The sequence below is a fragment of the Sparus aurata genome, chromosome 1 (assembly GCF_900880675.1).
Source record: "Sparus aurata chromosome 1, fSpaAur1.1, whole genome shotgun sequence".
In the NCBI taxonomy this organism is placed as follows: Eukaryota; Metazoa; Chordata; class Actinopteri; order Spariformes; family Sparidae; genus Sparus; species Sparus aurata.
Genome location: NC_044187.1, coordinates 8,549,944 through 8,563,505, shown reverse-complemented (window position 1 = coordinate 8,563,505; position 13,562 = coordinate 8,549,944). Strand labels below are relative to the sequence as shown.

The following is a 13,562-nucleotide window of genomic DNA, read 5'->3' as shown; positions in this document are numbered from 1 at the left end:
AAGAAGACTGCTGTTGACTTACTTCTTGATTTGTTACTTTTAATAAACACAGCAGTTTTTACAAGTTAATTCAATCATATAGTCAACTTTCTGATGAGAAGCTGAAGACTACGACAGCCATGTTGTTGGCAGAAGCTGGATGTGTGTTTATGGGATTCATGCTGTGTTTCTCAGGTAGGAATAATTGTTTTTACTCCTTATATGACAATATTTTACTAAAAACTGTAAATTTAAGTTTTCCTGGAGTGTAGAAGTAAGAGTAAACTATATCAAAAAAAGATGTCATGTTAGCTGGCAGGATTGTCATTACAGAATGAAAGTATGATCCTTTACAATATCATACAATCATCGTTGACGAAATTTATTATAGAAAAAAAGGAAGACTTTCATATACTTATAAATGTGTCCAGATATCTGATGATACACTCTTCTGTTAAAGGGGTTCAGGGACGAACAAACAGCATCTGTGCTTTAAAAGGTTCATCAGTGGATCTGCCCTGCTCAGCTGAACATCCCAATACAACCATGAAATGGTACACTGTACAACAAGTTGGATCTACAATTAAGCAGAAGAAACTCCCTGCAGATGACAGTCATGTTAAGTACATAATGAAAGAGAACAACTTCAATCTAACAATCAAAGATCTGACAGAGAGTGATGAAAAGCTTTACTGCTGCAGCAGCAAAGAGGATGCAGGAACATCCAGACAGAGTGAGCAAGGCATGATTGAGCTCCGTGTTGCAGGTACGGTGACCGTCAGTAATGAATTACTTTTAGTCTGACATAAATATATGAATTCTTACTTTTCCTCCTCATCCCCTCAGACCTGCAGGTGAAGGTGATTCCCTCCACAGAGGGACACACAGTAACACTGATGTGCAGCAGCAGCTGTCCTCTGACTGAAAACCCTGCAGCCTACATCTGGTACAAGAACAGAGAGTTTCTCTATGAGGACTGGTCTCCCTGGTACCAACAGCTGGTCAGCAGTGAGGAAGCAGTCACATACTCCTGTGCTATCAAAGGCTACGAGGATCTCAGAGCCCCTCAAGTCTCAGTGGGTGAGTGACAACCAGTAACTCCTTATCGTTATATGTTAGAAAACTAAACTCACTAAATATGTTAATTAGAATTATGCATGCACCAGAACATTAATCTATAACACTTATGACACACGATGAAAAATAAACTAAATTCACTAAAAACTGACACAATTTCTTTTTGTCCAGATTCTGTCACATCAGCCTGCTTCAGTGTGACCTATGCTAAAGGGAGAAGGTGTTCTTATAAGCAGACATCAGTGGATGAGCCCTGCTCCATCACATATCCAACAGGTAGAGTTTCCACTGACATTGATCATCCTCCTCCATCCCTACCTGTAATTCATTTAAAATGGTATTTTATCAATAGAGATCATTATATCTAGAGATATGTCAACATAGATCATTAACAGTTACAACTGTTTAAGATACAGTCATCAAACTGTACAGATGTGTAGTTGAGATCAAAAAAACACACACATCTTCGAAATGATTCGAAGATGTGTGTGGTCCAACTCATGAGTATTAAATACTAATGTAATAGTGCAGTTTTAACTACTGAGTACACATATAGTAATGTAGAAATTAATTCAGAGTAGTCATAGGTTGGAAGGTGAACATGCTGATGGTATAATAACTACAGTTCATCATTTTCTGTCTTTTTAACTAATCATGCTGTGAGGGTTTATTTCATAATCTATGTAATCAATTTGATACAACTGTAATTGATATAACAGACATGGAACAAGTTAATTTATGAAAACCATATTTCATCACCTCCAAACAGAAGTGCATGTTCAAAACACTCCTGTAGCTGCACCAGGCCATGTCAAACTGACCTGTAACACCAGCTGTCCTCATACTGATCTTCAGACTGCCTTTAAAGTGTACGAGAGCAGTAACTCAGAGGGACAGAATGGTGAAATAAAGGTTATAGTTCCCACCTTATCTCCTGAAAGCTTCTCCTGTGCTGTAAAAGGCCTCAAGCACCTACACTCTGCTGCAGTCTGTGAGTATAAACCAACTACAGTCTGTTGTAACTTATAGAATGAGATCTTTATGTCAGGAAGAAAGTAAAACTACAGTGCTACATGTGTTACTGCCATCACTGGTTAATGCCTGTGGGAGGTGCTGCTGACCCTTGATTCTACTCCGGCCCAGTGGTTGCTTGTAGGGGTGGTTCATCGGCCGATTCGATTCGATTCGGATTATCGAAGTCTCGATTCGATTACAAATCAATTTTCAATTATTAACGATTATTGATTCGATTTTCAATTATTAACGATTATTGATCTTCCATTTAACATCAGTCAGCTGCTGAATTATTTTACTTCTCTTTTGAGTAACACCTCACAGCACCTTCAATATTTTATAGTGTAACTGTAATATCCAAATTATTATTTTTTACTTTGTTTTAAATGTAGTCTTTCACTGTTAAAAGAAAGCTGCCAAGCTCAGCAGCTGGACTCATGTTAGAAGCATTGTCAGTGACGAGAACCAGGTCGTGTTTCTCTATTCCCCACTCGCCTGCCATTGCTTTGAGAAACTCACACATATTTGCGCTTGTGTGGCTATCATCCATAGATCTCGTCTGAAGTACGTAGGACACTAGCTTCCATTAACTGCTGACATAATGAGCTGTAACGGTCACATATGAGACTGTAGCTCTGGATATCCAGGCATAGCACGTTATTGCTAACCTGTGAGCAGAGTTGAGGGACACTTGCACGGAAAGCTTTGTCTCCTTGTAAAGATTTGGAATCGATTTAAGTGTGAAAAAGCTCCGGGATGGAATAACATATCTTGGCTCCAGACTGTGGACCATGTAGCGGAAGCCAGTAAGAGGAATACTTCAGTTTGTATTACTATTTCAAAGAAAAAAAAAAAAAGGGGGGGGGGGGGTTTTAAATCGATTTTTGGAAATTTGATAACCGAATCATAATCGTCAATATTATAATAGCGATTAATCAATAATCGATTTTTTTCACCACCCCTAGGTGCTTGCAGTGTTGCAGATCTAATCTATGAGTTAATGTTACTGTGGCACACATGCAAATTTCGGTCTAACATATCTTTCGTTTGACCAATGGCACACTCAGTTTCCATGTTTCCACTTTGGGTCTACCTGCATCATGTGCCACTGCTGAGGGCTATAGTGGCACAAGTGCTTTTATTGTGGGGTATTAATATTGAAATTACACAGTTGTGTTTTCAGAAATATATTGGGGGGTACAAATCATATTTTTTCCCATATTAGTTGGATCATGTTCCCCCAGCCCCTCCTGGGTTTAACGCCAAACAGAAACTTATTACAGTGTAATACAGTTGTTATGCACTAAACACCAGCTGTGAGAAGTCATGTTTGATTTTGAGACAGTCAGACATGTAATCTTAATCTGATTTCATTTCTAGGCTGCAGTTGTAGCATTAATATCTTATATGTCTGTCTGTCAGTAGACAAAAAACAATAGACAAAGAAACCCACTAACACCCGTGAACATCTTGTTTGGACTTTAGTGGGAAAGTGTCTAAAGGAGTCATCACCCGGAAATCGCAATTTCTCTTGTTAAAACATGCATATTGGTGCATTGGTTCAGTTGAAACTTGCCTGAAAAGCTGGAGATTGAAAGTGGCTAATTTTTTTCGCTTTGGCTCTTTTTCCGAACAGGAATAGTGCACAAGGGTGCGCATTCCTAAAGCACGAGATTTTGACTCTGCTCCTGTGGTGACGTTACCACAGGAGGCTACTTGCATAAGCTCGCAAAAGCATCGGCTCACAGCCGTCCTCAGCCAGACTTCCTGAGTGAGCACGCCGGATCTGCCTATTTCTCTGTCATTTTCACGCCATACATCGTGACCACCAGCATTAAAACTCAGGTCTTACATGTAAAACACGAGTGTGAAAAGTAAGAAGGAAAAAAAAAAAAACAAAGAATTTACTATTCAGAGACATCCTGCTGTAAACGTGTCTCTTCCACCGTCTCTGCCTCTTCACTCTCCGGTTCGGGTTCCGACTCCGGCTCATACATAAATGCCTGAATTCCGTAAGGTTCGTCATTTAGTGTGTGCGCCATGACAGGGGGCTGTTTATGTTTTGGAGTCTGTGTGCATGCAGGCTAGCCCCCCATTCCGGCTCTGTCCTTCCTGCGGCCAATGAACGCGCGCCTCTTTACAAATTAATACAATGCATATCCGGACCAGTCAGAACCTTGCGCATAAATTCGCGTGAGAAAGTCGCGGTATGAAAACGTGTCAGAACAAGCTCTATGTTTGATTTAAAAAAAAAAAAAACATTCTAATAAGTTTTAAAAATTGATCCAAAGCGATCCAAGGGGGACTGGATAAGTAAAAAACCAGGTGATGACTCCTTTAAGAGATTTTTTTATCTGTAGAGCCAGCCCCCACACATGAAGATTAAAATATCAGCTTTGATCGTACTGTGTGTGGTGTGCTCCGATGTTCTCAGTACAAGACACCACACCCATAAAGTTCATCTGTCTCACGGCCAATCTAGGATCTAGTCCTCCGAGCCAGAAATATCGCGTGATCAAACGTGATCTACAGAAACCAATGGCAACAACCCTAGCGTCAACGGGCTCTTCATAAACGGAAAAGAGCATAGACTGTATATAAAAAAGAGTAAATAAACGTTTTAATACATGAAAAACATAGAGGAATGATGGTGTTCCTCAGACTATTGCTGTCCGAAAAATCAGTAGAAAAAAAGAGAAGAGGGTGGAAAAAATCCTGGAGACAGCGGGAACAAGGACTTTATAGTCTACTGAGCGAGCTAGTGGTAAGTAGATTTACTGTTTATTTTTCCCATAGGAAAAGTTAGATCTCACCTCTGTTTTTATTTCCGGCCGCTTCCATGTTCCTCAGTCAGCTGGTTGGCTACATTGCATTTCACGGAGTAGTGACTCAGGAGTCGTCGGCTTTCCCCACACGCATGAAGATTTTTCGTCGTAAATATTGAACAAGTTTAACATTTACGATTGTCGGCCGCGACCCGTTTCCGAGCAAATTATAGGTGACAAATTGACTCTTAACACACCACAGACCACAGGATAATCGTATAGGATAATCTTATAAGACAGAAGATAATCTTCCGTGGTCAGGAAGGGGTAAAACTCAGCCCGATTATCATTGTGTGTACCCCCTTAACAGGCATGTATTCTTGGTTCAAGTTATTTATTGGCTCTAGCTCCCGTCAACTAAGATGTAAACATGGCCCCTGTGACGATGCCATGACGCTATGATAGATGAGAAAAAAAACTTTTCCATTCATCTCCAGTCAAGCAGCACTCGAACATTTTCAGTCAACACTGAGTATGAAAGAGACACTGAATTTAAAAGACACAAAAAAGTCACCATGGTAACAACGCATTCTTGACATTGAATGTGGCAAACATTTAAAATCAACAACCAAAAAAGAAAGGCAAACCTGCCAACTGGCAATGGGGAAGGAACCAACTGCCAACTTTTATCAGGTTTATGTTTGGAAAAAAAACAACAACTGTATTCATATGTTACAGGGAATTGAAAGAGAGACTGAGTTGACACATAGTGCTAACTGGTATTTGTCTAGAGGTTCAGTTTCATGACGTGCAGCATGATTACACAGTTAAAATGCTTGAGAAATGAATTGCGAATTGTAAGTACATCATCATATGTTAGATCAAAAAGATTTTGTTAATTTTCTATGACTATTAGCAGCTGCAGGAAATACGAGAGTTCTTCCTCTCAATCATCACTTGACCCACTAAAAGTGTGTGGCTGTGGTGGTGTCTGTATCTGCAATGAGCTCTCTCTCTTCCTGTTCTGTCATCTTTTCTAAGTAGTTTGGGCAGTGTTATGTTGTACCAAGCTAGTTACAACACACAGGATGTGATGTTGAGACTCGATAAAAATGTAGCAACCAGATGTAGAAAGACCTGCAGGTCTGTGTCTCTGCATAGATCGAATCAATCTTATTCAATTTTTGTTAGACATAAAATAAAGATAAATATTTGTGTAAAAAAGATTTATAAAGCATACAAGTTTGACACTACCAGATGGGTTTTTTCTAAAATGTAAACACACAGATTTAATAAATAATTGACATCTTCTTCAACAAATTCAAAGAAACTTTATGTTACTTAAAGGGATATTCCGGTGTAAATTTAATCCATGTTCTAACACACCGTGACACCAAGTAAGACCCCCCCTCGAGAAATAAAGTTTGCAGAGCGCTAGCTCACGTAGCTTTAACATCCTCAGAAACGGTTCCACGACAACAATACACTGCAGTAAATGGATCCAACTATAAACTGCCATCAAAAAGCCACAAATAATGCTCAGAACAGCACCAAACTTCAGCAACAGTACAAATAGGGTCTCAGCACATAGTCCGGGGCATCTAACCTCGCTAGCTTAGCTGGATTTCTATACTGAAGCTAAAAACAGATTTCAACTCTCCTCCATCAGCTTCCGGGTCAGGGAAGTCCCGACGCGACGATTACCGAGTGCGGTTAGAAATGCTCAATTCCGTTCTTTTCCCTGTCCGCTCTCGATAATAACTGTTATAAACTGGCAGGTAAGACACATATGAACTTTGATTTCTTTTCCATGGAGTTATAATCATAAATTTTCATCCATGAGCCGCGGAACTCTACTGCACTCAGTTATCGACTCGTCGGAATTTCCCGTCAACAGGAAGCTGCTACTGAAGAGTGGTAAATTTAGTCAGCTTTTCAGTAGAAATTCAGCTAAGCTAGCGGAGTTTTAATGCCCCGGACTACGTGCTGAGGCCCTATTTGTACTGTTGCTGAAGTTTGGTGCTGTTCTGAGCATTATTTGTGGCTTTTTGGTGGCGGTTTATATTTGGATCCATTTACTGCAGTGTATTGTTGTCGTGCGGCCATTTCTGAGGTTGATAAAACTCCGTAAATTAGCGGTCTGCTAACTTGATCTCTCGAGAGGGAGTCTAACACAGTTCCACGGTGTGTTAGACCATGGATTAAACTTACACCGGAATATCCCTTTAAAGCTACCACAAGGATGCTGGTGGCCCCTGTGGACAAAAAGAAACACACTTTTTTTTTAGTGATGTACCAACTAGGAGTGGTGAAAAAAATCGATAATCGATTAATAGCGATTATAATATTGACGATTATGAATTGAATATTACATTTCCAAAGATCGATTTAATTTTTTTTAAATCTTTTTTTGTAATACAAACTGGAGTCCTCCTCTTACTGGCTTCCGCTACATGGTCCACAGTCTGGAGCCAAGATATGTTATTCCATCCCAGAGCTATTTCACACATAAATTGATTCCAAATCTTTACAAGGAGACAAACCTTTCCGTGCAAGTGTCCCTCAACTCTGCTCACAGGGTAGCAATAACGTACTATGCCTGGACATCCAGAGCTACAGTCTCATACATGACCGTTACAGCTCATTATGTCAGCAGTTAATGGAAGCTAGTGTCCTATGTACTACAGACGAGATCTATGGATGATAGCCACACAAGCGCAAATATGTGTGAGTTTCTCAAAGCAATGGCAGACGAGAGGGGAACAGAGAAACACGACCTGGTTCTCGTCACCGACAATGCTTCTAACATGAGTCCGGCTGCTGAGCTTGGCAGCTTTCTTTTAACAATGAAAGACTACATTTAAAAATAATTTGGATATTACAGTTACACTATACAATATTGAAGGTGCTGTGAGGTGTTACTCAAAAGAGAAGTAAAATAATTCAGCAGCTGAATGATGTTAAATGGAAGATCAATAATAGTTAATAATTGAAAATCTAATCGATAATCGTTAATAATCGAAAATCGATTTGTAATCGAATCGAGACTTCAGTAATCGGAATCGAATCGAATCAGGAAATTGGGCTGATTAACCACCCCTAATACCAACAGACTGAAAAGCTACTACGTTCCCTAGGCTGTGAGACTCCTTTATTCATGTTTTATAGTTTGATTTGTATGATTAAACCATCCCAATTAAGCTGGGATTCGACCACGTGACACACATTAGGAATAATCGTATCACTAATTTTCTTGCTTATGGTCTCATTTCTTTATATACCTCATATAGTGGCATCAATATTAAATTGAGATGTTTTTAAAACTGGTAAAAAGTTTCTTGTAGTACATTTAAAGCAAACTGTCTCTTGTCTTTCATCTATATTTCAGGTGCTGAGGATAAGAAATGTTGGAGTGTGAATTATGTCAGCAGGAGAATCTGTGCTGTTCACGGCTCCTCAGTGAACATTTCAAGTGAATATTCTCATCCTGACAACCAGCAGCCCCAGTCTAAATTATGGTACAGAATAATCAGAAGTGGTAAGAAGGATACTGAAAAGCCTATTGAAGTTGCAGGTCGTGTTGAGTACTATGAAAACATGAAGAATCATCACATCCTGTCAATTAAAGACCTGACGAGGAATGACTCAGCAGAATACAAATTCAAGATACACGACAGATGGAAACAGTCAGATTTTTCTGGAGTGATGTTGGTTGTCACAGGTAATTCTTTAGATTAAAAAACATTATTTTTTAATATTGAATTATTGATTCCAAACCATGTGATGTACTATCAGCAGTCAGCACACACTGGAAGGCAGGTTCAATGCTCCTTTCACTCAAATCAATTAATGTATTTATCAGAACAAATCAATCAATAAATTTTGGCTTGTGGCTTTATGGCTTCTTTTAGAAGACACTAACAAACACTCAACTTTGTGGTAGTTATGAGACCTTGTGAGATAGTATGTCTCTTAAACATTTGCTGATCAAACTATCTTTCAGGTCTTAAAGTGACGTTCACTCCCTCTGCAGTGGTGACAGAGGGTCAGAGAGTCACACTGACCTGCAGCACCAGCTGTCCTCTGAACACAGACTACACCTGGACCTTCAACAGTCGACCTCTGAACCTGCCAGAGAACCAAAACAAACACCTGGTTCTAGACCCAGTCAGCAGTCAGCATGAAGGAAGGTACTCCTGTATGGTCAAAACTGGCAGAAGAACCATTGGCTCAAGTGAAGAAACTCTGACTGTCCAAAATACTAAAGGGAAACAAACATCAGCAGCAGCTGCAGGACTGTGTGCTGCTCTCCTGGTTATATTATCTCTCACTGTCCTCTGGTGGATGAGGTGAGCAACACTCTGCTGTTCCTGACTAATGACATTTACACACAAACCTGGAATCACAAATTAATTTGTATATTCTCTTGTGTCACTAACCAGAAAGCAGAGAACATCCAGCCAATCTCCTGGAACTGAACCCTCAGACAACTCGGAGCAGGTAGAGAAAACAATCTAATCAGAGACCAGTGTTGTGTTTGTATACAGCGATGACTTGGCAGAGTCAAAATGGTGGCAGAAAGTGACAGCTCAGCAGTAGCTTCTAGCTAGCCGTGTCAGACGTAAGCAACTGAATCATCTTCTATTAATCATGTAGTTCTCTTTAGTTTTTCTCTTCACTTGCACCTGCTCATATTCCTGCTAAACTGTTCCAGGCTTTCCCTCAGATTTTTATATGATAAATAAATACAATTTTATCTTCACTCGATAGCCATATAAAGACATACTGCTATTACACTCTTTGACATCTGTTTGTTGTGTGAGCAATCTTGAACATAAACCTTTGTTTAGTACAATCCAGATTCACTGACTACATAAATAAACGTTTATACAATATATTAAGATAATATCAGGCTCTTGTAATTCACCGACCAGTCATGATGTTCAACATTAATAGAAATCTCACCCTGTGTGAGTTGACCTGTGTTGGTTAGAGTATTTTATTGGCAAAATTAAAATAAAACGTACACTAAAATAACCTTGAGGGTAAAAATCTTCAAGACACCAAACATTTGCAAAATATACCCGAAAATTATCAGAAAACATTCATCAATTGAGTTCTAGTTGCATTTAATAATCATCTGATAGGAGAATCAGCCAAACATTTTCAGTCAGTATGATGTAAGTAAAATTACTTGCGTTGTCTCCTCAGCCAAACCCTGATTCTGTGTATGAAAACATCTCAGCTCCATCAGCAGAGCAGGATGACCATCACTACATGAGACTCCACTTCTCTAAGAACCACACAGAAGATCTCTACTCCACCCTCCATCAACCAGCTTCCAACTGAACTACAGTTTGTTGTCATTGTATTCTGCCATTAGAGCCTGACCAATATATTGTTCGATATTAACGAATCATAGATATATCTGGGATATATTGATATCCACCTATATGTTACCCAAAATGTCCATTACAAATTTTCAAGCAACATAATGCAGAATAAAAGGCCCTGGTGTAATTCATGATTAAAGGGATATTCCGGTGTAAGTTTAATCCATGGTCTAAATCACCGTGAAACTGTGTTACACTCCCTCTCGAGAGATCAAGTTAGCAGACCGCTAATTTACGGAGTTTTATCAGCCTCAGAAACGACCGCACGACAACAATACACTGCAGTAAATGGGTCCAAATATAAACCGACACCAAAAAGCCACAAATAATGCTCAGAACTAGGGGTGTCAACGTCTACACGTGTAAACGGATACACGGATAACAAATCATAACCGTTTAGAAAAATCAATAACCGTTTACAAGTCTTTTTTTCTTCCTCCTCCTCCTCCTCGTTCATTTCTCATCAATATATATAGTATTCAGGGTTTCCCCTACATGTAATTGACTGTGGCGCACCGCCACGGCAAAAAATAAAAGCCGCCACACCTTAAAAATTCAGGCATAAATAAATCCAGTGGAAATATTTTACCGTTGTCTTCCACCGCAGTCTTTGACGTTAACTAGCATGTTGGATATTTAGCTTGATAATTGGCTAGAGGATTAAAATGGTCACTTAGACCAGAGTCCTGCACTGGTCACCGCATCCGACCCGTTATCCGACAGTAGCACAGATTACATTCCGTACCAGAGCCGACCCGCTATAAATTGATACCGACGCCCGAAGGAAAATTGGACGGACGCAATTTTGAAAAGTGAAAGTAAGATAATGTTACCTGAAAGCTTCAGATAATAACATTAACTAACTATACACTTAAATGTTCCCACTAGTGCAGTTATCCGCATACATAATAGATGAATGGGGCACAATGTTACGTTGATATAAAAAAAAAAAAAAAACCTGCAGCCACAGCCAGTGTCGCGTCACGTCACTTCAAGTTGACTAGGGGACACGATGGCGGCAGGTCAACAAGCGGAGCACTGTGTGTTTTTTGAACAAACTGCCAGTGGAAATCAAGTTGAGTGTAGGCTATGTCAGGCTTACAACAACAGCACGGGATCCATGCTAAACCACCTGTGATGGAAACACCCGAACAATTTGGAGGGAGAGACTGCTGCTGGCATCGGTGCTACCACAACTGCGATAGAAAGAGATCATAAATCTCCGACGTGTAACCGTGTACACGTCGGTTAGAAGCCCCGTTTACACGTGTAGAACAAATTGTAAACGTTGACACCCCTACTCAGAACAGCACCAAACTTCAGCAACAGTACAAATAGGGTCTCAGCACATAGTCCGGGGCATCTAACCTCCGCTAGCTTAGCTGGATTTCTACTGAAAAGCTGACTAAATTTACCACTCTTCTGCAGCAGCTTCCTGTTGACGGGAAGTCCCGATGAGTCGATTACCGAGTGCAGTAGAGTTCCGCGACTCATGGATGAAAATGTGTGATTATGACTCCATGGAAAAGCAATCAAAGTTCATATGTGTCTTACCTGCCAGTTTATAACAGTTATTATCGAGAGCGGACAGGGAAAAGAACGGAATTGAGCATTTCTAACCGCACTCGGTAATCGTCGCGTCGGGACTTCCCCGACCCGGAAGCTGATGGAGGAGAGTTGAACTCTGTTTTTAGCATCCCAATAACTTCCCTAGCTAAGCTAGCTGAGGTTAGATGGTGCTGAGACCCTATTTGTACTGTTGCTGAAGTTTGGTGCTGTTCTGAGCATTACTTGTGGCTTTTGGTGGCAGTTTACATTTGGATCCATTTACTGCAGTGTATTGTTGTCGTGCGGTCGTTTCAGAGGTTGATAAAACTCCGTAAATTTGCGGTCTGCTAACTTACTCTCTCAAGAGGGAGTCTAACACAGTTTCACGGTGATTTAGACAATGGATTAAATTTATACCAGAATATCCCTTTAAGTGTTGTTTATTGTGCATGCACTCATCACTTAAGTTTTTATTGATTTTTCACATTTTGTATGAGCATCCACCGATGCATACACACCACATCAGACAATAAAGAAACCAAACAAAGCCACAACAGAAAAATAAAAACAAAAATACAGTCCTGTTGGGAGTTGCATTCTTTCTTGTTCATTCGTTAGTTCTCTCAGTTTCGTCCTAGTCTTTGTCACTGTCCTGAAAAAATTCAATTTCAGCCATTTGTCCTCTAGCTGTGTTTTTTTTGCATCTTAAGCGATGTTTCAATTTTTCCATTACATAGATTTCCTCTATTAACTCCACTCATGTAATTTTTAACAATAAACTTGATAGTTAAAGTGTAAAATATCCTGCCCTCATCTTCATTGCATATCTTTGTCATAAGTGATATCCAAACTTTAAGTGAAGACAGCACAGCATGCAACACTGTGTGAGAACAGAGAATAGATGTTGTAAGAATACATTCCGTATTTTACAAGCAAACAGGCCACAGGTCAGATTCTTTGACGACCTTTTCACTATTCAAATTTGACAGTTTGAAAGCCCCGTTACTGGCAAGTGAAGCACTGTATCAATTACAGATAAATGAGCCATGTTAATAACAATAAAATCGTAGCATTTCTTAAGATTAAGTCATTGGTGAATGTTCCACTGATCTGTATCTTTGACTAATCTCATAACAGATTACAAGCAACAAATGATTGGAAGAAGTTTTTCTGAGTAGTTTAAGCTACATTCAAGAAAATATAAAAATAAATACTGTTGCATCTTAATAAAAATGCTGGTGTGTATTATGATGATGTGGCTCTTAAATCATACAGTTTTATATTTTTTAACTCTCAGTTGCTGGCCACAGGTAATCAATAGCTTGGATTACTATGATAAAAGTCCCATTACAGCACTTTGTGACTGTAATTATTGTTAATGCTCTTTGCAAACAACGACAACGATAAATTCATAACCTGTAAATTATGCAGCCCTGAGGGTAAAGAGGCTAAGATGTAGCAGGCAAAGATGGATGACTTGCAATTCATAGCTCTAGCTTTGGTTGAATTTATAGGCTATAATCTCATTATCTGCCGTTAACCGATAATGTCATTTTCATTATCAGGCAGAGGTGGGAGTAAGTAACATACGTGAAAGTCATAAGCAAGTCTCAAGTCTTAACCTTCAAGTTGGGGGCCTTAAGCACATTTTTGCGCAAATTCATCTAAAAGCACCAAATTTGGCACAGATGTAGCTCAGGTCATACTGAAATGATTTAGCTAGGGCGCCAGAGCAAGTGACCCTTGGGGCCAAGATGGCAGCCAAATCCAATATGGCCGCTGCCCG

General features: G+C 39.7%; 2 protein-coding genes across 10 annotated transcripts in view; one reads left to right on the top strand and one right to left on the bottom strand.

The window, feature by feature from the left end:
• LOC115586975 (platelet-derived growth factor subunit A-like) overlaps window positions 1–13,562 on the bottom strand; it is a 135,154-nt gene that overhangs the window by 87,687 nt on the left and 33,905 nt on the right. The window lies entirely within an intron of this gene.
• On the top strand, window positions 610–10,337 carry LOC115589151 (uncharacterized). The gene is made up of 8 exons (XM_030429884.1): window positions 610–745; window positions 826–1,059; window positions 1,228–1,332; window positions 1,826–2,047; window positions 8,191–8,556; window positions 8,839–9,184; window positions 9,278–9,335; window positions 10,047–10,337. Exons 1-8 carry the CDS (start codon window positions 610–612, stop codon window positions 10,182–10,184), a joined length of 1,605 nt encoding a protein of 534 aa, XP_030285744.1. The 3' UTR covers window positions 10,185–10,337.